General features: G+C 44.7%; 2 protein-coding genes across 4 annotated transcripts; one reads left to right on the top strand and one right to left on the bottom strand.

The window, feature by feature from the left end:
* Positions 1-1,094, bottom strand: LOC116570880 (translation initiation factor IF-2-like). The gene is made up of 2 exons (XM_032308477.1): positions 491-1,094; positions 1-392 (listed from the first exon to the last, which is right to left on the bottom strand). Exons 1-2 carry the CDS (start codon positions 1,092-1,094, stop codon positions 1-3), a joined length of 996 nt encoding a protein of 331 aa, XP_032164368.1.
* ZBTB34 (zinc finger and BTB domain containing 34) lies at positions 468-26,539 on the top strand. Of its 3 annotated transcripts, none has more exons than XM_032307533.1 (2): positions 468-554; positions 19,827-26,539. In XM_032307533.1, the coding sequence occupies exon 2, from the start codon at positions 19,837-19,839 to the stop codon at positions 21,349-21,351; it is 1,515 nt and encodes a 504-aa protein (XP_032163424.1). In that variant the 5' UTR covers positions 468-554; positions 19,827-19,836; the 3' UTR covers positions 21,352-26,539. The 3 variants fall into 3 exon arrangements, with proteins under 3 accessions (XP_032163424.1, XP_032163421.1, XP_032163423.1); XM_032307530.1 differs by lacking the exon at positions 468-554 and adding an exon at positions 617-1,850; XM_032307532.1 differs by lacking the exon at positions 468-554 and adding an exon at positions 1,874-3,545.

The following is a 26,539-nucleotide window of genomic DNA, read 5'->3' as shown; positions in this document are numbered from 1 at the left end:
TCAGCTGTCCCGCCCGGCGCGGCTCGGGTGAGGGGTAGGCGCGCGAAAGGCTACGGGGTCTCCGGTCTCGGAAGGAGACAGCTGGGCCAAGGATGGTCGCAGGCCCCCCGGGGGTGGCGGGGTCCAGGGTCCTGGCCTACCGGGTCCTGTCCGGGAGACCCGGGGCGCGACCCGCTGCGGCGCCCCCTTCCCGCCACCAGGGGGCGCCGAGGAGAACGCGGGCGGGAGGCCGCGGGGCGCGAACCCGGCACCGCTCCCTCCCGGAGTCTGGACCAAGGCCGCCGCTCGCCCACGCGTCCGCCGCGAGGCTCCTAGACGCTGCCGAGGCGGGATCTGAGCCCCGGACGCCCGGCGAGAGGCTCGTCCCGCAGCGCCACCGCCCCCGTTCGCGCCTGCCCGGAAGCGCTGGCGCCGAGGGGGCGGGGCCGGGAAGCGCTTCCGGGGGCGGGGGGCGCGGGCTGGGGCGGCAGCCGGAGCGGCGGGGACGGGCCTGGCGCCGGCGGCGGCGGAGGGGGCGCCGCGGGCGGGCGATGTGAGCGCTGCGCTCTCGGCAGGTGAGGCGCGCCGGCCGGGGGCGGCGGGCGGCGGGCGAGGAGCCGGCAGAGCGGGCGGGGCGGGGGACAGCCCTCGACCGCTGTCCGGCTCCCTCTGGGCGCGGCGGGGCGGGCGCCTCCGCGCCTGGTCAGTCCGGCGGGCCGACGGGTGGGCGGGCGGCGCAGGCTGGAGCCGAGGCCGGGCGGGGTCGGGAGGCCCGGGCACCTGCTCTGGCCAGGCGCTCGCCCCGGAGGGGCCAACAGTGCTCGGCTCCGGCGTCCGGGCGCCGCCGGCGGGGCCGAGGGTCGCGCTCGGCCAGCTGCCCCGGGCTCCCCAGCCTCCGCCTCGGGCGTCTCGGGCTCCCATGCTTCCGGGCCCCTCACCCCCAGGGGCGCACCCCTTTTGTACGGGAGGGCCGGATGCTTGAGTGCCCTGGAGAGCCTGGCGGGGCCGCGGGGTCGGCCCTGCTGGTGGCTGCAGCAGACCCCCTGCCCCACGCCGCCGCCTTTCTCCAGGTAAACAGGCGGTAGCGCGTCCTGCTTGGCCCTGGACGTCTCCATGGTCACTCTCGCCCTCAGTTGGTCCTGCCATTACGAAGGGCCGAGCTGGGGTTAGCCTCGGGGTGTGAACACTGCCTTTCTAGGCTGGGCGGCTGTGCTTTAGGGCGGCAGTAGTCGGGGAGTTGTCTTGAAGCTTTCAGCAAGCCTCTTCCACGATGGGCCTCAGTTTCCCTGTCTGATCGGTGAGGGTTTTAGATTCGCTCTCTAAAGACCCTGTGGGTCTGCCAGTCTGTATGTCTCTGAAATTGGAAGGGCTGTCCCTGGTTCAAGATCTTGGGCAGTTTCACTGAAGACTTTTTACAAATGTGGACTTTTTAGCCACTTAATAGACTTGGTTTCAGACAGGCTTTAAAATGATTCCCAGAAGAGTTTCTAAACCTTACCTTAATCATATTTCATCCCTTGCTTTTGTCCCTAGTAGTAGTCAGTCACATCCCGCGGAGTTTTTGCCTGCAGATTTTTTTGTTGTTTATATTTGCCCATTTTCTCTTTGTTCCTTAGTCCAGGCCCTTTTTGCTTCACATCTGGATTATTGCAACAGCTTCTTAGTTGGTCTGTGACTTCAGAAGTCCCCCGCCTCCCCCCTCCTTCCTTTATGCTAATGCCAAACTTAATATAGGAAGTCAAAAAAAGAGTTGAGTGCTTGCTTGATTATTAAATGTCAAGATGCTGTTCCATGTGGTGGGGTAAAGTATTGGAAGACACACCGCCTCCAAGCAGCTTTACACTGGCTGCTGAGGCTTTACCTGTGAAAAGGTAATTGATTGATTAGACAGGGCTGTGTGCTATAGAATTAAGAAGGAGAGATGGAGGTCATTGGAGGCTGAATGGTCAGGGGAGGCTTAGCGAGGAGGCAGGATTTGAGCTGGCTGTTAAAGGATGAGTAGGATTCAGATAGGAAAAGAGGAGTCAGGCCCAGTGATCCAGCGGAGTTGGTGAATAAACCAGCCACCTTGTAGAGAAGTGTTCATATAGGAAAAGGAATAGGAGGAAAGATTGGCTGCGGCTTGTTCCTAAAAGAACTTGAACACTAGGCCAAAGTTGAAGCTATTCTAAAGGCAGTGGTGAGCGGCAGGAGACTAAGGGTGGTTTGTCATAATTTGCAGAAGGGGAAAGGAGAGGCTTGGGGCCAAGAGATCAGCTAAGAGGCCATGGCACCGAGTAGTGTCGTCTCGTCTGCCCCATTGTGTCCAGCCATTGCCCACCCTATCTTTTCAAGACTCTCCTTGGTTTGGCCCCTCCCCGCCTACCCGAACCTGTTCCCTGTTTCTCCTTCTCCTGTCTGTCCTCTGCAGAAGAGCGTTTATGACTGCCTCAGGGCTTTGTTGTTCCCCCGTTGTTCCCCCTTCTGAAGTGCTGGCCTCCTTTCTCTTCTCTGTGTAAATTCTCCATTTCACTTCCTTCAAGCCCCTGCTGAAGATACACTTCCTCCAAAGGGTGTTCCCTGGCTGCCCTACCCCCATGCCTTTGTGGCACTCACAATCTAAAGCTCGGGATTCAGCATTTGTTCCTTGGGTATTGAACTTGTTCTTGTCCCAACTGGAGTGGGAGTTTTTTTGAGGGCAGTATGTTTTAACGTTTCTTGCGGAGCCCTGCTGGTGTCTAATAGCCGGACTGTTCTAGGAGATACTCAAATACTTCCTGATTCTTGTTGGTAAACAACTTTGAAAAAATTTTTTTGATTCTCCTCCTTTTCTAAAGGGGACTCTGTTATTAGTTGTCAGCTTTCTCTGTAATATGTCACTTAATGTCTAATGCTGCCATTCAGAGTGGATGTTTTCCACTTTCATTCTTAGAGTACACAGAGCGTAAAAGGAATCTTTGAAAGATTAGAAAGTTTACTTTTGATTATGGGAAAGAAAAAAGTCATGTAATTCTTCTGTTGGAGACTGTGGGGAAAGAACCTCTGCTTTGGAATCGGGCCTGGGTTTGAATCCCAGCAAGGCTCCTTATTACCTTTGTAAACGTGGGCAGTTTGTATAATGTCTCTGAGCCTGTCTTCTCATCTATAGTGTGGGGATAATAAAACCATCTCATAGGATTGATCTGAGTTTTAAAATGAAAAATATATAGGTGAAGGAGGTAGCAGACTTTGCAGCTCCTGTTAACTGCTCAACACATTTTCGTCCTCATCGGGTGTAAATTTATCAAGGTGGAGAAGTGAGTTGCTGATTTCTGCATGTCTCTGGATCCTTTCAGTTGAAGCACTTGTTGAAAATGTCAGTATCCTGAATCTAGAATCTAGAATGGGAAATTCATTTTCATGTTACTGTAGTTGAAATTCTGCTTCATGTTTTTCAGATCTCTTAATTGTGTCCATTTAATGTTTTATAGCTGACTGCTGAATTTAGCTTAGTGAAGGTCATCAACTGAATGCAGTTTAATATCTAATGGTTATTTTCTGGTTGATATTGATGGCATGGAAAACCTCACGGAAGAAAGCGATTCAAGGTGAGCTTTTCTAATCCTTCTGTCCTAAGAGGTGGGACTTGTGTTTCCCAGGACCAGTGTTTCTGGAAATGCCAGCCGTCAGCAGGTGAGATGCCACTTCTTGACAGTTTTTGAGTTTGGCTTAATGCTTACTCATTCCTTTACCTGAAATGTACCTTTCTCCGAGGGGATGAATTCCTGAAGCATCTACTTGCCCACTTCATAGACAGAGGTCAGGAGAGGTTTTTGGACAGAATGGACATCATGCCAAGAAATGGCTGCCAACTACTCAAAGTACAACACAGTGTAAACCCTTCCTTATCATTGTGTCGATGTAATGATACATCCTTGAATGAGAATTTTCTTTCCACTCAAAGTTGATCACCAAGAGTCCAGCACCAGTAAAAAAACTGCATCTCACCAGCGTGCTTATCACAGATAAGAATTCCCATTTGGGGTACTGACAAATCCAGGTTCACCTCCTGGCTCTGACAGTCAGTAGTAACCTTGAGAAAGGTTCTTCGTGTCTCACCTGAGTTTGCCTCCTCATCTGCAGAATGGGGATAGTTGCACGGTCTGTGTCAGTGTTGTCATGAAGGTTCGGTGAATAGGTAAAGAGCTTATTTAGCGTATGGTACACAGTAGGGGTATAACTGTTAGTCCCTTACGTGGCAGGTGAGGTTAAAGAGGCCATCCCTTCCCCACCAGGACAGCTCAGGAGAAGCTTCTGATGTTCTGCATTGACTGAAAGACAAACCCCACTGTCAAACCAAATCGTACTCTCAGAATTAGTGTAACTGAGCAGACTTGGAGAATGTTAACGCCTTGGTAGGAAATCTTAACAGTTTGGATAAAAATGTTCTTTCAGGCTCACATGAATTAATGCAGTAAGAACTCTAGACTTGTTTTCTTTTAAATTAGGATGAGTGCTTCATGAATATCCATCACGGAATGCCATTTTATTTATTTTTTTCGTGCATTGGGTTTCAGCAGCACCAGAATGTTTTATGCAGCCCTGGTGTTATTCGGCTGCTGCTTTCTAAAGGATTAGATTGTAATTCATGACAGCTCAAGTTTAGTTTTGATCTAGACCCAGGCAGAAATACCTAGAAAAGTTATTTTTATATAGTTGTTACTGCTGTTACCATGCCTGCTGTCCCTCGTGCTTCCATCTGTGGTCTTTTTCATGACTTTTTGTATGGAATGGAAATGAGAGATCTTAGGTCTTCAGTGCCTGAGAGAGGAAGCCGAGAGTGAGTTGTGGCTCTGGTGTCCGCAAGTGACTGAATCGGGCGGGTGCAGACCTGGGTTTTGGAATCGTGAGCATCTTGATTGGGAATAATGGGTACCTCCTGGTGCCCCAAACAACTCCCTGATTTTGTAACCTTGCTTTCTTTTCGTAGAAGTGTCACTGAGTATTTTTAAAAGAAGCGGTGCAAATTAGAGTGTTTCTGGGCTGGATGGGAATGAGCCACCTTGCTAGATTTTGCCTTCTGGAAGGGGTGTCTTGGGTCTTCAGCAGGAGGAATTGAGAGCTGAGGGTGTAGTGATGGTGGCATCTGGGGATTTTGAGCCACCAGCTTGGTTCAGGTTGAGTCAGGTGACATGTGCTGAGAGCCCCTCTCTCTCTGCCAGGCAGGGTGCTGGGCTCTGGGCGCGTGGTCCCTGCCCTCAGCTCACGGCCAAGGGTGTGTGCCCAGCAGCACATTGCCAGTTGCTTGGATTTTATGCTTGTGCTTTTGTTCCACTTGTCATTACGAGGAAACACTTCCAGGGCTTTCCCCAAGAACGTTGTAGAGGGGATTGCAAGGCCCATGTGGGTGGTTGCCCAGATGGCATTTCAGTGTCCCCTCTCTCATCTTCAGGCTCTCTGCAGAACGGGTTAGCAGCGCGGGAAGATATCACTAGTCTACGTCCTCGTTTTCATTGTTAAGTTTCCTTACAGCTTTAAAAGAAGGCCCAGTGCAGAAATTTATTAATGAAATGTGTTGAGGAGAGGGCTAAGTGTGGGTGTTCTTAGGATGTTCGAGTACCTCTCTTAGGAGCAAACAGCAAAACTTTTCTGCTCTTAGCTAAACTTTTTACTGTTTCCTCTCTCGTCTTACCATGTCAGTCCTTAGTACAATTTTTTTTTTAATTTTATTTATTTATTTATTTGACAGAGAGAGAGATCACAAGTAGGCAGAGAGGCAGGCAGAGAGAGAGGAGGAAGCAGGCTCCCTGCTGAGCAGAGAGCCCGATGTGGGGCTCGATCCCAGGACCCTGGGATCACGACCTGAGCTGAAGGCAGAGGCCCAACCCACTGAGCCACCCAGGCGCCCCAGTCCTTAGTACAATTTTTGGTCACTCCCAAATCAGCCTCCCACCCACCCCTCGCCCCCTTCCCGCTGCCTGTCAGACAGCTCTACACCGATGCCCAGTGGGCAGTCCGGACTCCTCTTGTTGGGGGCTGAACTTGCTTGCCTCCCAGAATGGACAGCGCCCTGCAGTCTCAAGTCCTGTTGAGTCCTTCTTTGGACTCAAGTTCAAGTTGGCAGCTGCCAGAATTGAGCATAGATTTTCTAATCTCGTATTTAAGGCCCTCCACGTCCCAATGGTCGTTTTCCTCTTCGCCCTGTCACCCCTGGAACCTGGGCCCGAGCCTCTACTCCAGACCCACACGTTTCACTCCTTTATTCCCTGCTCCTGCCATCCCTTCTGTTTGAGCTGTTCTTTCTGTTCCATTTGAAAACAAAGCCCTGTTCACATATTACTAACACCAGGGAGCTTTCCTTTGTTCTATTTTGATTTTTTAAAAAATCTTTTTGGTCAAAAGTAATCAGTCTTGTCATTAGTCCTCATAGTTTTTTGTTTCTGCCTCTATAATTGTCTGCTTGATACGCTAATTATCCGCTTGCTGCTTATCTTTTTCTCTAGATTCTTTGGTTTACAAAATTATATATTTTTAGGTAGAATCTTACACATGTCTTAAAAAAAACTTTTGGTGAGAATAATACAGCTATGTGATAAAAGATTCAAAGTATAAAATGAAGCCTGTTTCCTTTCCCTCTCCCCAGTCCTTAGTCCTCATTTCCAAAGTCACTGTCATCAATAGTTTCATGTGATTCTTTCTAGAGTGGATACAGCTGTTCTTTTAAGAAAAGTATATGAGGGGTGCGTGGGTGGCTCAAGTTGATTAAGAGACTTCCATTGGCTCAGGTCATGATCCTGGAATCCTAGGATCGAGTCCCACATCAGGCTCTCTGCTCAGCAGGGAGTCTGCTTCTCCCTCTGACCCTCCCCTTCTCATTCTTTCTCTCTCAAATAAATAAATAAAAATCTTTAAAAAAAAAAAAAAAAAAAGAAAAGTACTTGAAAAGAATCCCACATATGCATACATAATTGTTCCTTATCCTGCAAGTTTGGGCCAAGTAATGGAATTCTTTGTATATTGAACCATACTGATCTGTCTGTCCTTTTTAAGGGCTGTGTAGTGTCTCATTATTGATTTTTATTGTTGTCATTTTGAGCCAGTCTCCTCTTGATAGATTTTGAAGTTCTCCTTCTCTCTCTCTCTTTTTTTTTTTTTTTGGATACAGCAAATAAAAATGCTTAGTGAGCATCCTTGTTACATAGATCCTAACATACTTTTTTAAGGACTGTATATTTGTGGGATCACTTCTTAGCGGTTAGTGGTGGACCAAATGGTGAATGCCTTCTGCATTTTGATGGAGCTGACCAGGCTATCCCTCAGGATTACTCTTGCCAATTCTTTTTATTTTTTTATTTTTTTTTTTAAGATTTTATTTATTTATTTGACAGAGAGAGATCACAAGTAGGCAGAGAGGCAGGCAGAGAGAGAGAGAGAGAGAGAGAGAGGAGGAAGCAGGCTCCCTGCTGAGCAGAGAGCCCGATGAGGGACTCGATCCCAGGACCCCAAGATCATGACCTGAGCCGAAGGCAGCGGCTTAACCCACTGAGCCACCCAGGTGCCCTTGCCAATTCTTTTTAAATGTGTACAGATGTGATGGGTCACAACAGGTATCTCATTTTCTCTTTCTCTAATTCACGTGTGTAGTCATGAAGAAAACTAAACATCTTTTCATGTGGTTTTGGTTATTTGCCTTTTCTTTTTGTTAATTCCTTTGCACCTTCTTCCATAGGATTTTCTGTGTCATCCTGATCTCATTGATTTATGATATAAGTTAAAGAATTTGGAAAGTAGCCCATTGTCAAATACGCATGTATTTTTCCTCAATATGTCATTCACTTCTCGTGTTTTGCAGACGATGTTTCTTTGTCCTTTTTGTCAGATGTATTGGTCTTTGCCTATGTTTCTTCTGGGACAGGGATTTCTGTCATGCTCAGAAAGACTTTTATGTCATTATTATAAATAAATTCACCCATGCTTTTTTTCAGTTAATTTTTGATGATAATCAAGTCTTAAAAAATATTGTCATAAGAACATACCGGCATTAAATGGAAAGTGATAGGATTCTCTTTCCATTTCCTGGTGCTAAGAAATTGATAAACAGGCAACACCTTTGAAAACTCATGTTGCTTCCCTTAACCATGTTTTCTTTCCTTTGAAAGATTTCCTTTCTTTTCTTTCTTTCCTTTCCTTTACCATGTTTTCTTTCCTTTCCTACTGTTGTTATGTGGGAGGGAAGTCATTGCCCGTTCAATTTTTTGCTCAAACTCAGTGGGAGGAGCAGGGCGAAAGAAGAACAGAGTATCCATACCTGATACACCTGTTTGCCCACGTCAGGATCAGTCCTGTCTGCTAGACTGTGGCTTCGCCATCTTTGCAGAGTAGCTTTTTTATTCTAAAGCTCCTTCGGTAAAATGCATTTGTTCTTAGTGAACTTTGGAACCCACATTAGGGGTAAGATTCCCGAGCTGGATTTCAGAACAGGGCCTTGTCGTGACACACGGGCTTGGTGAGATGTTCAGCAGCTTTTTGGGTGGGGTCTTGCCGAGGTTGCAAGCAGCTTTACGAAACCCCCTTACCATGTGGTCTCGCATCGGATCTTAGTTTTCTTCCCAGAGCACGCATGCGTGTTTATCTTTCGGACCCCTGTCCTGACTTCAGATCTGTGGGAGGAGCATCCCGGGCCGACCTGGACACAGGCCATCCAGTGTGGCTCTCCCCTGTGGCTTGTGCGCACAGTGCCTCGCTGTGGAAGCGTCCTCCCTTCTCTGGGAGGTGGGCTTCACTCCCCAGCGTAGGTCTGTTTTCCTCCCAAACCTGGTCCTTCTCCACTCGTCATGGTCCTGACCTCCCCCTGGCCTGTGCTGGCCTTGCTGCTGTCCTCGGTGCTTGGTCAGCCCTGGATGGTCCTCATAGTCTGCTCTGGCTTTTTGAACACCAGTCTCAGCGCTGCTCAGAATTCTGTTGAACTTGGGCTGAACCTTTATCTTGGCAGAATCTACTCTGTGATTTCCACCTTTAAATACCAAAAAGACCAGTTACTTGAGCCTCAGTCCGGTGGTTTCTAATTAATTGAGGCGGTAGCATGAAGATAGCTGTTTATTTAAAGGAGGTAAGGGTGCCTGAGTGGCTCAGTGGGCTAAGTGTCTGCCTTTGGTTCTAGCCCCGCATGGGCTCCCTGGGGTTGAGCCCCGCATGGGCTCCTCCCTGTGCCTTGGGGAGTCTGCTTCTCCCTTTCCCTCTGCCTATGGCTCCCCCTGCTTTTGCATGAGCACACGCATTCTCTCTCTGTCAAATAAATAAGTGAAATCTAAAAAAAAAAAATAAAGGTGGTAGGGGCGCCTGGGTGGCTCAGTGGGTTAGAGCCTCTGCCTTCCGCATCGGGTTCTCTGCTCATTGGGAAGCCTACTCCCTCCCCCCCCCCCCCCCGCCTACTTGTCATCTCTGTCTGTCAAATAAATAAAACCTGTAAAAATAAATAAATAAATAAAGGTGGTAAAATCACCTTTGTGTGATTTGTGCTGTAGTGAATTCCTAGAGCTGAAATTCTTCGGTCACAGGGGACACACGTTTGTAATCTGGATGGATATTAATAACCTAGCCCCCACTCACCCATCTTCATCCCCTTCCTCCTCACAGCAGCAGTAGGAGCCCTTGGCAGCGCGAGGGGCTGTTTTACCACTTGTCCCTGTCCCTTTCCCTGGCCGCCACGCTAGGGCAGGAAGGTAACTGAGGGCAGGCTTTCTTCTCATCCTGCCTTTTTCTCAGCTCTTCTGACTTCTGCCGGGCCTGCTGTTCCCCGAGGACAACTTAGACAAGGCTTAGGAGTTACCGGTGTAGGAAGTCGCATGGGCAGACTTTGCAACAGTCCTGGGAAAGTTAGCCTCTGGGAGTGTCAGTTTCCTCTTTTCTAAAATAGGGGTAAAAGTACCTCCCTTGGAGGGCAGGCACGAGGATTCAGGGAAATCATGCATATAAATCCTTTACAACATGCCTGGCTTGTATCAGGCATTCGGTCAGTGCTGGTTATCGATGATGCTGATGGGGGGCTTTCCCGAGCGCCGGAGAAGGCTGAGGGTGTGGGAGGTGGCAGTGATCCCCTTTTACCGTTGCTGAGGCTAGCGTGGGGGGTGGTGCCTGGCCACAGGGAAGGGGATGGGGGGGACCAGTGTCAGGGCTGCCCACCTCAGAGGTGGTCCTTCCCAGAACCCGCTGAGACCAGGGTCAGCAGAGTGTCATCCGCTGACCTCGGCAGAGGCTGTGTGTGGGGTGAAAGCCGCCCCCAGCTTTGGAAGTATTCTCCCCTAAAGAAACGGGCAGGGGGGACCTGGGTGGCTCAGCCGGTTAAGCCTCTGCCTTCAGCTCAGGTCATGATCCCAGGATCCTGGGGTCGAGCCTCAGCCTCGGGTCAGGCTGTCTGCTCGGCAGGGAGCCTGCTTCCTCCACGCTTGCTCTCTCTGTGTGCTGCTCTGCCTACTTGTGATCTCTCCCTCTGTGTCAAAGCAATAAGTAAAATCTTAAAAAAAATAAAAATAAAAACTGGCAGAGCAGGAAGTATGTGTGTCCATGGGTTGAATGAGCAGAGAAGACTGAACAGGTTGGGCCGACAACCTGAACTTTCCAGCAGCTCCCTGCAGCTGAGTCCTTACCACGGGTGCTTTTTAAAGGTGTGTTTCACGTTCTTATCCAGAGTGTAGTCTTTACGAACTAACGGCAAAGGTATTGTTAAAATAAGGTAAGTATTAATGAAAGAAAAAAAGTCTTAATGGTATTGAAGAAAAATGTCCAGCTCATATATGCTTGTTTTTTAAATTCGAAAATAATAGTAGAAATACCCAGGTGGAGGGTGGCTTCTTGCTTAGTATAGTGTGACAGACCTGTGAGTAATCTGCCGAGCTAAAGAATACTGATGCTGTTGTATTTAGTGAGAAGAATGATCAAATTCATTATTGTCTTCTGAAGCAGCAGCAAACCTAGTGTAGATGAAAAACTAAGATTTAAATCACTTCTCTACATTATCAAAAATGATTTCATTCCCTCATCTCTCTGAGTTGGGAGGAATCTGCATTAAGCCTGTATCAAACGGCAAGACTGGGAGCCTTCCTCTCCTCATCTCTGAATCCCCTTTGGTTTGTGCATGCAGAAGACTGAAACTGAATGACTGTTTCCTGTACATGTAGAAAAATCATCTAAATTCCCAGTCAGTATGCCGTTTAGTGATTGCAATTAAATGTCATATTTGCAGCATATAAGACAAAAGGCTAATTTCCCTAATTTGCAAAGAGCTCTGACAATTAAATAAAAAATGCAAGTATAGACAAAGGATATGAACAGACAGTTCGAAGACAAATTTAGACAAATTGCCATTAAACACGAGAAAAGATGATCAGCCTCACTTATAATTAAATAAAGGCATTTCAGAGCCATGAGATGTCATTCACACTGATGAGTCTGGCAAAAGTGAGAAGGGGTAATGCTCGTTATTGGTAGTCACGGGGGGGAACAGGGACCTCATGTGCTGTTGGTGAGGGCAGCTGCTGCTGCCTTTGGAAACCATGATCCTAGCGAGATCTTCTGCTTGGAGGAAATACCGTGGCTATTTATCTTTTTTTCCTGTTTAGAGTATCAGTTGGGGCCTGGTTAAGTACATTGTGACACGGCCTTCCACGGAGTACTCTGAAATGGGAAAAGATAATGAGGGAGAGGAGTTTGTGCTGCTGTGGGAAGATCTGAAGGTGTATTAAATACATTTAAAAAAAAAAAAAACGGGGGAGCTGGGTAGCTCAGTGGGTTGAGCCTCTGCCTTCAGCTTAGGTCATGATCTCGGGGTCCTGGGATCAAGCTGCACATCAGGCTCTCTGCTCAGTAAGGAGCCTGCTTCCCCCTCTCTCTCTCTGCCTGCCTCTCTGTCTACTTGTGATTTCTCTCTGTCAAATAAATGAATAAAATCTTTTTTAAAAACCAAACAGGGTATAGAACAATTTAATGCTGTAACTTTAAGAATGCCAAAAGCCCTGACCAGATCTTTGGGAAGGGGAACTGGGGAAGAGCTTTGCTGTTCACTTCTGTTTTCTGTACTAGGATTTGAAGTTTGTGTGCCTGTATTTTATTTTAAAGGTAGATTTTATTTTAAAGATAAAACTAATGAAACATTGATCTAGGTTAGGTGTGGGCTGACACTCTGCGCGGGGGAGGAATTAAGACCTACAAGAAACCAGTGAGGAGCCCATGTTGGGAAACCGCCGATCTGGAGGAGTCGGGAATCATATTTGGACTTGATTGTCTCTGAAGGGGTTCTGACTTGCTCTACCCCTGGACCACCACTAGGCCTGACACATCAGGTCGTTGGGTGTGGAACTTGCGATTCATTATGCCTTTTGCTCCTTTCAACTCGGTTCCGAGGGCTGCAGTTTCCTGCAGATGCCCTGTGCGGCAGACTTCAGAAGCCTCTTCCTCTGGAGTGTTGCTTGTCAGCAGCTCTAGGCAGAGGGCTTTGAATCTCATTGTCAGGGCCAGAAGGAGGTGTTAATGTAAAGGAGAGGAGAGTGAAGCGCTTCCTTTCTCATTTGCAGAAAACTGGAATCCCTCTCTTAGGTGTTAATCATCGTCTTTGGTTTTTCTCTCCAGTGATTTTCTTTCAAGTGTAGTTCTCTGCTTTTCTTCTGAGAAGATAAAAAGACACACAGAGGAGGAGGAGGAAGTCTCACCCTGGAAGCTAGTTTCGCTTGTGGACTATTTCAGAAATGCTTCATTGTTTGCTCTTTTCTGCTGGTTTTTGCCCAGGACTTTGCATTTTTCAAAAGCCTAAGCCCACCTTCCTTTTGGCCCTTACTTCCCAGAGTCAGTATTTACACAGCCTTGTGTCATGCCAGGCAGTATCTGTGTTTCTGGAAGGCAGTCAGGTGTAGTTAGGACTACAACCTCCCGAGTCAGACTAAGTTCATCTTTTAACTCTGGGACCTTTGGCAGTGTCTGAACTGCTTTTCCTCAGTTTCCTCATCTACAAAGTACAATCATAGTATTTCCTTCACAGAGTTGATAAAATTAATATGTATAAGGTGTTTAGCACAAGATAAGTGCTTATTATATGTCAGCTTTTATACACATTCAGTGCATGAATTTCCCTCATTTAATCATGACCGCAGTTTCATTGGGCAGTAGTTCTTCTGAGATGTTCTCTAGGTAGGAAATCAAAGTTAACTGACTTGTCCAAGACCATGTGGCTGTTTAAATATTCGTTGTTATTATTTTTATCAGAAAGTGGCAGAGCTAGGATTCATAGCCAAGTCTACCTTCAAAGCCATTTCTTTTTGCCCCCTAAAAAAAAGTCTGTTATAGCTAATCTTGACTATGGGCCAAGCAGCCACTATGCTGAGGGTTTACTACTGTTTTTTTTTTTTTTTTTTTAAGATTATTTATATTTATTTGTCAGAGAGAGAGCGAGAGCGAGCACAGGCAGACAGAGTGGAAGGCAGAGTCAGAGGGAGAGGGAGAAGCAGGCTCCCTGCGGAGCAAGGAGCCTGATGTGGGACTCGATCCCAGGACGCTGGGATCATGACCTGAGCCGAAGGCAGCTGCTTAACCAACTGAGCCACCCAGGCGTCCCATTTTTTTTTTTTTTAAGATTTGTTTATTTATTTACTTGAGAGAGAGAGAGAGATGGAGGGAGTGCGTACGTGCGTGTGTGCCCACAGGGGGAAAGGCAGAGGGAGAGAGTCCCAAGTAGACTCCCCGTTGAGCCTTAGGTGGGGCTGTGATCTCACAACCAGAAACCAAAACTTGGATGCTTAACTGACTGCATCCCCCAGGTGCCCCTTGTGCTTCCTACTTTTGCAGACTTGTATTCCTCATAACAAGCCACAAGGTAAGGACTCCTCTATGCCCATTTTCAAGATAAGAAAACTGAGACTTGGAAAGTTTATGAAGTACCTCACACAAGTTTGACAGGTGGAAAGCAGGTATCATTTGAACCCAGATCTGACTCCAAATTCATGCCTCAGACAGTTTGATTATGATATTTTCCTATCTTTTAAAAACTGGCTAAGGGGGACACCTGGGTGGCTCAGCTGGTAAAGCAGCTGACTTCAGCTCAGGTCATGATCTTAGGGTCCTGGGATCAAGTCTTTCGATGGGCTCCCCGCTCATTGAGGGATCTGCTTCTCCCTCTCCTTTTCATGCTGTCTCTCTCAAATAAATAAAATCTTTTAAAAAGGTAGAATAAAAACTGGGTGAGGTATCCTAAATTTCTTTTTAAATGTTACTGAATTTTAGTATGTTCAGATAGTTTAGAAATGTGTCTAAAAAGATTCATTGAAAGCTAATAGGGCTTCTAACTACCCTGTCCCCCTGTGCATAACCATGATGTGTATATGCTGACACAGCAGTGTGTGTGCGTGCATGCGTGTGTGTGTGTGTGTATGTGTTCACGGTGCCTTGTACAAACAATACCTATACTGTTTGGCATCTCACCCTTTTCCTTTAGTGATACACCATGATGAGTTTTTCATGTCAGTATGAAAAGAGCTTCCTTGTTTGTTATTTCTGGTTGTATAGTAATCTTTTTTCTTTTTTTTAAGATTTTATTTATTTACTTGACAGAGACACAAGGAGAGAGAGAACACAAGCAGGGGAGTAGCTGAGGGAGAGGGAGAAGCAGGCTTCCTGCCAAGCAGGGAGCCCAGTGTGGGGCATGAGCTGGGATTGTGACCTGAGCCGAAGGCAGACACTTAATGACTGAGACCCCCAGATCTTATATACATACATATACAGCCTCTGGTTGTATAGTAGTCTTAAATATGGATCTTGCATAAGTTATTAACCATTCTCCTCTTCATGGGCATATAGTCTGTTCCGAATCTTTTGTTGTTTTGTCCAGTGAAGTAGTAAAATTCCTAGGGCTGAAGTTCCTCGGTCATGGGGAACGTGCATTTGTAATTTCAATGGACAATCACTAAAATGCCCTCCAAAGTATTTGCTTATTTTACAATCCACCAGTAACGTCTGTCAGATTATCATCATCAGGGATTTTGAGATATTTTTTATTTGGTTTTTTTTTTCATGCCAACTAATAAATGTGTTCACTGTTAGAAGTTTGGAAAACACAGGAAAGTGTGAAGAAGAAAATAAAAACGTTTTTAAACTTAGATTAATGTAACCATTCTGTGTGTATCTCTCAGTATTATTTCTATGTATATTTAATATCTGTTTATACATACATAATTTTAGAAATATTCTACTTTTGTTGTTACTTGATTTTTTTTTTAATTTTATTTATTTATTTGAGAGAGAGAGAGCATGAGAGGAGAGAGGTCAGCAGGAGAAGCAGACTCCCTACTGATCAGGGAGCTCAATGTGGGACTTGATCCCGGGGCTCCAGAATCGTGACCTGAGCCAAAGGCAGTTGCTTAACCAACTGAGCCACCCAGGTGCCCACTTGATTTTTTTTTAACAGCTTTACTGAGGTGTAGCTTACATATCATAGAATTTGGTCATTTTAAATGTACAGTTCAATGATTTTTAGTAAATTTATGATGTTAACCCACCTTTAGACCATTTCCATCACCCATAAAGATCCCTTGTGCTCATTTGCAGTTGATTTGTTGCCATGTTATTGAATATTCATTCAGCAAATATTAATTGAGTGTGTACTATGTGCCAGGTGGTAAGCTGCATGCTAGTTAATAAAACAGATGAAAATCCTTGCCTTCGGGGCCTTGGATTTTGTAGCGCTTACTTTGTATGCTTCCTTAACATCAGTTTAAATAATGACATAGTATTCAGTATATAGGTGTGCTATCCTTTAATAATTTCCAAGAAGGTGGACATTTTGATTGTTTTCATTGTTTTGCTGTTGTAATTGGATATACCAATGGATAAATTCTTGTGTGCCTACATCTGGGATAGAGAGTGCTAAGTCAAGAGAAGTGCCTATCGCAAGGCTTTGTTACATTTGCCTACCAGGAGCATACAAGATAGCCACAGTCCCGATAGCACTGCCAGGGGGGTTTAAATCTTGCCAACTGGAGAAAGAATTGTGTCTTGTGTTAAGTTTTATTTGTTTATTGATGTTGTTAAGCACTTTATCTGTGTTTCAAGACTATTTTAATTTCTTTTTTTTTTTGAAGCATCTGTTCATAGTCTTTACCCATTTTTCAATTGTTAAATTTGCTTTTATTTGTAAGAGTTTTCTACTTCTTCACCATATATGTCATATTTTTCATAATTTGTCTCTTGTCATTTGCTTTTGGTCAGAAGCCATTTTTTAGATGTATAGAAGTTCTTCTGTGGTTAAATCTCTGGTTTTTCTTGGTATCTGTCTTTTTGTGCATAGTAAGACCTCTAGAAGTTCTTACGGGGGCATATGTGGTGAAGAAGACATCTAACTTTATTATTATATTTTCACATTATCCAAGAAGCATCTATTTCAAAAATTCTTCCTTTTTCACTGATTGGAAATGGCCCGTAGGGCCCATCTGGACTGACTCTCACTTATAACCTTGACAGCCGCGTGAGACCTTTGTCCTTCCCCTTGCTCCTTTCCCTAACTGTACCACAATTCTCTAACACCTCTTTCCTTCCTGCTAAGGCTCTCGTCTCTTTATGCGTGTCATTCCTTCTGTCTGTAGCACCTCCCCGCTCCCTTTACAAAAGATCTTCTAGCCCTTATCATAGTTTGTAACAAGAGAATTCAAGCTTTCCTGGACCCCTTGTGCCTGGTGTGGAGAAGACAGTACATAGAGTGAATGAGTTCTAGCGTGATCGTACATTTTGACATCTATATCTTCAGCTGGGTTTTTTTGTGGTTGTTTTGTTTTCCTGAAATGCCTTAGTATTTATTCTTCTAGATCTACGCTGTCCACAATGTGGTAGCCACTGGCCACATAGGGCTGTAGAACACTTAAAATGTGGTTATTCCAACTTGAGATGTGCTGTAAGTGTAAAATACACATCAGATTTCAGAGAGTTAGTATGAAAAAAAGAATGTGAAAGGTCTCACTAATAATTTTCTAACATTATATGTTGATGCTTTAACTGGGTTAAGTAAAAATGTATAAAATTTTAACAATTTTTATTGTTAATGGAACCGCTAGGAAACACCACAAGTGTTTGTGAAGTACTAAGGAAGTACTTCATTGGGCTACATTATAGTCATAAATCAATCTTGGGTGAAAGTGTCTATATTGTGGACTCTTTTAGAAGCGTCATGTGTGTCTTCATATTTATGTTTTTGTCCTTATTAAAGTGTTTCAGTTTCTTCTTGCAGAGCCTATTTTTTGTTTATCCCCCAGGTAGTTCATAGTTTCTGTTACTGTTGATGGCTGTGACTTGTCATTATCTTACCTAACTGGTTTTTTATGTACAATAATTTTTGAAATGCTTCATTTGCTAGTTCCTGCTTCTAAACAGATTTGTTCCAGTGATTCCCTTGTGTTTTCTGTGTAAATAGACCTGTCTGCCTTGAATAGTAATTTTACCTCTTCTTTTCTAATGGCTCTGTGCCTTCATTTTTCTCTTGTCTGTGGCTTTGGCTGAAACTTCCAGAGCAGTGTTAAGTAAGAGAAGTGATGGGCAGACAACCTTGTATCCTCCCAGGGACTAATGGGAATGCTTCTATGAAAGTGTTTACCAGAGTGTTTACCAGAGTGTGTACCAGGGAACACTAATTCTTGGGCAGATATATGTATCTACCTTGAGAGAAGAGTTACACGCTTAAATGAGTGTGCAAATGGCTGAGTTAAATAGAATTCTTGTCTGGAGGACTTTTACGATGGGTTAATATGCTAATATATTGTTCAACCCCTAAGAGGTGGGTCTACACATGGGCTTGTGTGCTACTAAGTACATTTTGGGAACCACAGATAGGATGTTTTCTTGCTAAGGTTGGTATTGCCATCAGCTTTGCAGTAGGTACTGTTTATTACATTAAGAAAATACCCTCTTCCTGTTTTTCCCCTTACTTTGAAAAGGCATTTAACTTTCTAAAATCCACGGCTAGCATAGTTTTGATTTGGCCATATGGTTTTTCTCCTTTGACTTACTGATGTGGCAGATTACATTTATACATTTCCCAACATGCATCCATCCTTACATTTGGTCACAATATATTATTATTTTAATAGGTTATGTTTCTAAGTATTTCCTTGAGGACTTTACAATCTGTTTACTAGGTAAAGTTGACAGTCGTCTCTCTTTATGCTGTTTGCCATCTTCTGGTATCAGATGTATGCCATATAAATTGAGATGCTTTAATTTTTTTTTTTTTTTTTTTTTGAGATGCCTTAAATGTTTCAACATGCATCTAAAACAGTGTGAACGGCCTGAAGATCATTTATGCTTTGGCACTTCTGTTTCTTTTTATTTAATTCTGCCAATTTATGTTACTCTAAAAATATGTCTGTTCCGTACAGATTTCAAATTGATTTCAATCATAAATCTAGGATAAATAAGAGCACAGTGTTCCTCCTTAACTAAAATGTTTTAATTCGGATTCTGACATAATAAAAAAATTCTGGTGTGATCTAGGCACACTAACTGGTCTGTCCTTTCCTGCAGGTGTCAGATTTAATTGCACATTGTTGTATCTTATAATTTTAAAAAATTTTCTCTGCAGTTATATGCTTTTCTGTATTCATTACTTTTTTTGCTTTCTTTGGGTTTAGTTGGTTGTTTCTTTTCTGACCTCTTTGGGGAGTCCATTTATTTTTCTTCTTTGTTGTTTAATGATAAAAACTTTTAAGGTACTGACTTTTAAAATTTGTTTCAAAATCCTCAGCATTTCATTTTGAAAAATTTCAAATATACAAAAAAGGTGGATTTACAGAAAACACCTGTATATACCCACCATCTACACTCTATGCTTGTTAACACATTCCTGTGTTTGCTTTATCACCTCTCTATCCATCTCTATTTTTGGATGCATTCTCAAGTAAGTTGAAGACATAAGTAAACTTAAACTTGACTCCTAAAGCCCTCTTTCTGCAGATTTGATGTGAGTTTTCTTTTTTTCTGAATAGTTTTATTCCTTTTTGATTTTTTTCTTGATTCAGTGCTTATTCAGAAAGTGCTTAAATTTCAATTGGTTGGATTTTAACCACTGAAATATAATTGTTAGATCTGATTGCATTGGTTTTGGTCAGAGAGCGCAGCTGGGCTGTATCCACTTTTGTGGTTGTGAGTGATTCGGTGTATTGGGTTCTTGGCAGGGGCAGCCAGCCTGTCCAAGGTATGCGTATGCTTTGAGCACTAGTGGGCATTGATGTGCTTGTGATATGTCCATCGCTCTTGGTGCTTGCCCTGTCTAAAGCTCTTCACTGAAAGGGTCAGTTACCAACCCAAAAGGAATAATAAGGTGCGCAGAACTGAAGGGGGGAAAAGTGCACATGAGGACCACTCAGATTCTAAACTAAAAAGCGTTTAGCTCTGTTCAGTGTATCCCCTGTGCTGTCTGCCTGGAAAACACCAATTGGAAACATACAAATAAGGCAGAACAGTTTTCAGATGAGTGTGCATATTTTTTTTTTTTTTTTACGAAGTATTCCAAATCCTCAGAAGTAGGTGAAACAGGGAAATATTTTCCTAAAAGGATACCAAATTCTCAATCATCTGCAAAGGCCCTACTGTCTAGAACATGTTATAATTTCGATGAAGATGAATGCTAGGCATTTGGGGCAGTAGGCTGATTGATCTTTGGGTTATCTGACTTTCGGTGAATTGACCAAGACGTGAGAGACTGAAAGTAAGTAAGAGGAAGAATGCCCAGGTCGACCCTCCGAGGCACAGTGGCCGCAGTGGTGGTGGTGATGGTGGTGGTGTGATTTTCGCAAGCTTGTGTTGATGCCACTTGTGCTTAGTGAGGAGTCACTGGTGAATTATGAAACTCTCTCTTTCTGCAGATTACGCTTCATGTCAGTAGAAATGGACAGCAGCAGTTTTATTCAGTTCGATGTGCCCGAGTACAGCAGCACTGTTCTGAGCCAGCTAAACGAACTCCGCCTGCAAGGGAAACTATGTGACATCATTGTCCACATTCAGGGTCAGCCATTCCGAGCCCACAAAGCAGTCCTCGCTGCCAGCTCCCCCTATTTCCGGGACCATTCAGCATTAAGTACCATGAGTGGCTTGTCAATATCCGTGATTAAAAATCCCAATGTGTTTGAACAGTTGCTTTCATTTTGTTACACTGGAAGAATGTCCTTGCAGCTGAAGGATGTTGTCAGCTTTCTGACGGCAGCCAGCTTTCTTCAGATGCAGTGTGTCATTGACAAGTGCACGCAGATCCTGGAGAGCATCCATTCAAAGATCAGCGTTGGAGACGTCGACTCCGTGACTGTCGGCACCGAGGAGACAACAGAGAGTCGGAATGGAGTTAAGGATAGTAGCTTCTTTGCCAATCCCGTCGAGATCTCCCCTCCGTATTGCTCTCAGGTTCGGCAGCCCACCACGAGCAGCGATCTTCGGATGGAGACGACGCCCAACAAAGCTTTGCGCAGCCGCTTACAGGAGGAAGGGCACTCAGACCGAGGGAGCAGTGGGAGCGTTTCCGAGTACGAGATCCAGATAGAGGGGGACCATGAGCAGGGGGACCTGCTGGTGAGGGAGAGCCAGATCACTGAGGTGAAGGTGAAGATGGAGAAGTCCGACCGGCCCAGCTGTTCCGACAGCTCCTCCCTGGGGGACGACGGGTACCACACGGAGATGGTGGACGGGGAGCAGGTTGTGGCTGTGAACGTGGGGTCCTACGGCTCCGTGCTCCAGCATACCTATTCCTATTCCCAAGCCGCCTCGCAGCCCCCCAGCGTCTCCGAAGCTTTTGGAAGTTTGAGTAATTCCAGCCCATCCAGATCCATGCTGAGCTGTTTTCGAGGAGGGCGTGCTCGCCAAAAGCGAGCTTTGTCCGTCCACCTGCACAGCGATCTGCAGGGCTTGGTGCAGGGTTCTGATAGCGAAGCAATGATGAATAACCCCGGGTATGAGAGCAGCCCCCGGGAGAGGAGTGCAAGAGGGCACTGGTACCCGTACAATGAGAGGCTGATCTGTATTTACTGCGGGAAGTCCTTCAACCAGAAAGGAAGCCTGGACAGGCACATGCGGCTCCACATGGGAATCACCCCCTTTGTGTGCAAGTTCTGCGGGAAGAAGTACACACGCAAGGACCAACTGGAGTACCACATCCGGGGCCACACCGACGACAAACCATTCCGCTGTGAGATCTGCGGCAAGTGCTTTCCATTCCAAGGTACCCTCAACCAGCACCTGCGGAAAAACCACCCCGGCGTCGCCGAAGTCAGGAGTCGCATTGAGTCCCCGGAGAGAACAGATGTGTATGTGGAACAGAAACTAGAAAATGACGCATCGGCCTCCGAGATGGCCCTAGATTCCCGGATGGAAATTCACACAGTGTCTGATGCTCCTGATTAAGATGGTAACGAAGTGTGCCCAAACAAAGCACATTAATCAATGCATATTTGTGATTTGCTTTGTTGTAATCTTTGGTTTTCCCAACCATCTGGAAATCTCTCGGTCTCTTGGCAGTTTTTCTAAGGTTTCTGGAAGGAACACTTCATTGTGTTTATCCTTTCCCCCGCCCTCCCTCTCCCAAGGAGCTCAAAGCATGAAGGGCAACGTATCCAGGGAAAACACAGGCTGACAGTATTCCTCTTTGGCTGAACTCTTAATCCAAAATCTGCCAGTGATTTAGCTATGCCAACTGGTTGACCCTACATTCTCTGCCAAGAGGCATGCTCTCTCGTTGTGTGCACTGGCACCGGTGCATTTCCACGGGGAGAGACCAGGATGCCGTCAGCTGATACAAATGGGTAACCTTTTCTAATTTAAAATTACTTTTAGGGGGTAGTTAGACAATTTATATATATATATAATAAAGCTATTATTATATATATAGTATATATACATTCTCAAATTTGATTTTATTCTGGTTGAGGTGAATGTAAGAGGAATATATAATTTAATACAATGTGAACAGGGCTTTTGACCCTGTCTCGTTCCCTACCCAATGTTAGGGTTTTGCCCCTTTATTTCCCTTACAAAAAGAATGTTAATAGGTTTTCATATATATTAATCATCATGTCCAAAAGCAAGCAAAGCAAATCACAGTGTTCATAGCTCTGCTTCATAACAAGTACATAAACCAAATGCCATAAAATGTATTCAACTCTAGTTGGAAACCGTTCGGGAATTTTTGTTCGTTGTCCAGTAGGTAAGCTGGATGACCCGTGGTGCTGACCTTTTTACATATTGTAGTGTTATATTAGCCAACCCCAAAGGAGCAGTGGTTTTCAATGTTTTTACTGGCCTACGAATCTACCTTCATTCCGTACTGTAGAAACATACATACCAGGTAACTAAATCGAATCACTCTACCATGAGTTACTACTCGCACTAAAGGAAAGGGATTTGTAGTTCTGTCTACAAAATTCTCCAAGCAGTGTTGTGGGTTGTTTCCCTCTTTCCTTTTTTTTTTTTTTTTTTTTCCTCTTTCTCTCTCTTTCTCTCTCTTTTTTCAAACAGCTAGTTCAGGTGCACAGCAACTTTTTCTACATGCAGTTCCCAGGGAAACTGCAGAACTTGGAATTTGTACTTTTTGTAAAGATATACTCTATGGGAATTGCAAGCAATATATCTATCTTAGTATCGTGTGTGCTAACGAGAGCCTCAGTGGCTCCCCCACTCTCAGTGTTTCCTGCTTAAAGAAACCAACAGTCAAAAAGCCCTCTAAGATACTCTGTGTGTCACCAAATCTGTGTGTGTCACCATTTTTTTGGTCACGTGGTGCTATTTTTATGTTCTGTATCTTTTAGGTCAGTATAGTTGTAGAAAATGTGAAATCTAATGGTAATAGTGAATTACAGGTTTTGTTTTGTTTTTGTTTTTATTTCTCTCTCGAGTTTATAGCTTGAAAAGAGACCTCAAAAGCATGTGCTGGCAAACACATTACTGTATGAAAACATACCTGAGTCCTATTTGAATACTTGTTTTCTTGAAGCTTTAGGAAGTGTCTTGGGTTCTATATTTTGTTTACCCGTGTGCTTGTAGTGAACAAAACGGGCTTTACCAGATGGCTTCGGTACTGTGTACTCCGATAGAGAAATTCCGTCGGCAGGTGGATGGGGTGTTTGGGCCGCGGGCTGCCCGTGGGGTGTCGGCGCCCCAGACTCTGCTGGAGGACCTTGGCTCTGAGACTCGCAGCCAGTGTGTCTCCACAGGAGAACAGCACAAACCACCTAAAAGAAACACAGACATGAAAAAAGACCAACCTCAGAGTCTAGGAGTTAAAAGGAATACAAAAATAGACGTTTGCTGGTTTTCCGTGCTTTTTTGGCTCTTACAATACCAAGAAGGGGTGGGGGGTGGTGCTGGGAGGGCCACGGGGTGTTTGGGGGAGGTTTTCGTTTTGTTTGACGTTCTGTTATTTTGAGACAAGAAAATCGTTGAGGCCCTTGTGTGTGACAACCCCCGGGGGGTGGTAGCCGTGCGGTAGCATCTCTGTAGCACACGGGAGCCGTGTGTTCGCGTGTGAACTGCTGCACTCCACATCAGTGTTACTACGGACAGATTACACTCTAATCCTGCTGCTCCCGACGAGCAGCTCTTGCTAAATCGGGTATATAGTGTATGCCTTTTCCTGTCAAACTGCCTAAGTAAGGGGTGCGTTCTCTCCCTGAAGCACTTGCTCAACTCCTGTCAAAGCCGCGTGCCTCAAGGGGAGGCTGGACCCCAAGTGTTTACCCACTTAAATATGTTCTGGGGTTTCAGGTAAATGTCTGTGATTTTTTTTTTCCCCTTACCTGAGTAAGTTTGCTTTTGATTTTTCTTTTTTAAGAATTAAATGCAAAAAATTTGTGTGGTGATACAAATTAAGTTCGTGACAAGAAATGCCCAAATCAAGGACGTGAGAGGTCAGGCTCAGGGAAGGAACCTCCTTTTCACTCAGGCTTGGGGCCTTCTGAGAGGTCTCCAGAGCATTCCGTGATAGATGAGACAAGTCAGGAGGGGAGAGCACTTGGGGCAGGTACCTCGAATAGCCTGGTTCTTGTCACTGTGTCCGTCTTAACCTTCGTTTAAATGGAGTTCTTTGTATTTGTCAATTTGTTTAACTGGTTTGAGTTTACCAAAGAGTGACTTATCCAAAATTGTCTTTGACAAAACTATACATTGCTTTGATTGTACAGTTCAGGTTCAAACATTGTAATGGGACTGTTGAGGGGCAGAAAAATTGATTGAGTTTCTCTCTAATAACCATGAGTCCACATTTTGCAAGTTCCACTTGCCTCCCATTCATGTTGCTAACACTTTACCCTTTCCACTGCTAGCAGTGTTAAGAATGAATTCTCAAGCCATAACCCAGTACTGTAAGGTTCCACAGGGCTTCGAGGAGGCAGCGCGTAGGCCAGCGCAGAGCTGGGCAGCCTCTCTGGGCAAGCACGCCGTCGTGCTCCTCAGTGTGCGTGGCGGGTGAAAGGTTAACTCCATTCAGATCGGGCAGCAGCAATGAATTGTGCCTTGTCACATGAGGATTGTGCCAGGAGGATGAGCATGGCCACAGAACAGAAACATTCTCTCCCCGAAGGTCCCTTCACGCCTTCGCAGACGAAGTTCGCTGTGTAACTCCTTAGAGCAACTCTTTTTGGAAAGCAGAGTCCCTATTTCTGTACAGTTTGAGGTTAGATGTTTCATTTATAACAAGTGCAAAAGTCAACTAAGATAGAAGTGATATGTGAAGAAATCCTTTACAGCAAAACATATCCTGAGTTCATATAAGGTCTGTTCATAATTGAGTCTCTTCTTGAGCTACCTTTTCCAATACGTAGACAATGTGAAGACAGTGACGGCGTCCTTTCCTCTGGGTGTTTCACCTGTTACTACAAACTGTGAAAACAAAGAATTTTATACTTTTACTAACGTTTGTGGTTTTAAACAGTTCTTTTCATTCTAATCGGTTCTCTCCCCTCTAATTTCTACTAAAGCTGTAAATACATTTAGAAATTATATTTGTAAATACAGCATATGAAGACAAGTTAATTTTTTTGGTCAGTGGAAAGCCTCCCAGTTGGCTCTGCCTTGGCAGTTTTGTTTTTGTGTGTGTGTGTGTGTGTGTGTGTGTGTGTGCGTGTGTGCCTGCCTGTGTGTGTGTGTGTACGCGCACGCCCATGCGTGCGTGGGTGCGTGTGCACGTGCCTGGTGTTTAACAACAGAAAGGATACTGTCGGTTCACTGTTAAGCAGAATATACTGTAGAACTAAATTGATGATTTTCCAGCTTCCGGAGCATGAGTAGATGTCTTTTCTCATGATAGCAGTTATAACCAAGTCTTTGTTTTTCCCTTAGCCCAGACCATAGGCCTGCATATCTTTGTGTGTGGTTTTGTTTTTACTTTTGTTTTTCCAGCCTAGACTCTAGGAAGAACTTGCAGGAACACAAAACAAGGGCTGGGGTGGGGTGGGGGGAGGGGGGAGGGTGGGAATCCTCCACGTGAATGAGCTTTACTTTAAAGAAATCAATGTATTTTATTTTAACAACTTTTTCTATTAGTTACTGTGATTTTTGTTGTTGTCCTTGTTATTGTTAAATTCTGTAATGGTTTCCTGTGAAGCCTCCACTGAAAGGGACTCAAATATGCAACACCTAAACTATTTTCCAAGGGCACATGCCCCTTGAATGGTGCTTCTAGACTGGTCAGGGTTATTTATTAAATTTTATATATGAAAGTATTGGGGAATTATGTAAATTCTTTATATGAAACTATCTAGTTCATAAATCATAGATTTCATATTACTCAGTGCAACTGAACTGAACGTTCAGGAGAGTCATTCACATTGTTCCAAATTTGTAATGGTTGTCACACGCCACATATGTCTTCTTCAGTAAGTGCCAGAGTGTCTCCACTGTTTCTGCCCGGTGCTCGACCTCTCGGCCCGGAAGAGGGCCTTGTTTTCCCCGGTTCCCCTCTGGGCCTGGCACACACAGGGCTCCCGTAGTTCTTGGTCAATCCCGGAGTGAGCCCTGCTGCAGACGCAGTAACCAGACCTCTTGCTGCCCCTCAGTGACAAGTATGCTGTGAATTCAACCTTTGGACTTGCTGCCCAAGCCTTTGGTTGCTGCCCTGACTATAGTAAGAGGTAAACGTACCTGGTTTCTTTGAGAATGACCATTTTCCTAATGTGAAAACCATCTCTCTCACCACTTTTATTAGTAGGGCTAACACTTTTTTCCGTTATAAATGGTTGAGCAATTTGAATGACTTAACACAATGTCATTATCTTGCAATATAAACTGGTAACCTCACAAGCCCACACTTCATCACCATATGAAGTAAATGAAGCTAGCTAAGCGGATGCTGTATCTACTAGTAACTTGCCATTAAGGATTATTTTATAGCATGAATTTAAGACTATTTATTCAAATGATATTTTACTCTTGTATTCATTTTGTTTTAGATTTGTGACATGAATATTTCAGTGCTGCTTAATTTTGTTCTGAATTCTTGTTTCTTGCTTGTAAATGGCTTTTTTATGGTATAAAGTCAATGGAAATTGCTGTTTGTAAATAAAAATGCTGCTAGAGCAAATGTGCGGTGGCCTCCCTCTGT

The sequence above is a fragment of the Mustela erminea genome, chromosome 12, assembly GCF_009829155.1.
Source record: "Mustela erminea isolate mMusErm1 chromosome 12, mMusErm1.Pri, whole genome shotgun sequence".
NCBI classification, from domain to species: domain Eukaryota; kingdom Metazoa; phylum Chordata; class Mammalia; order Carnivora; family Mustelidae; genus Mustela; species Mustela erminea.
Note: the sequence above shows the minus strand (reverse complement) of the source record. Positions and strands in the feature narration are given on the sequence as shown.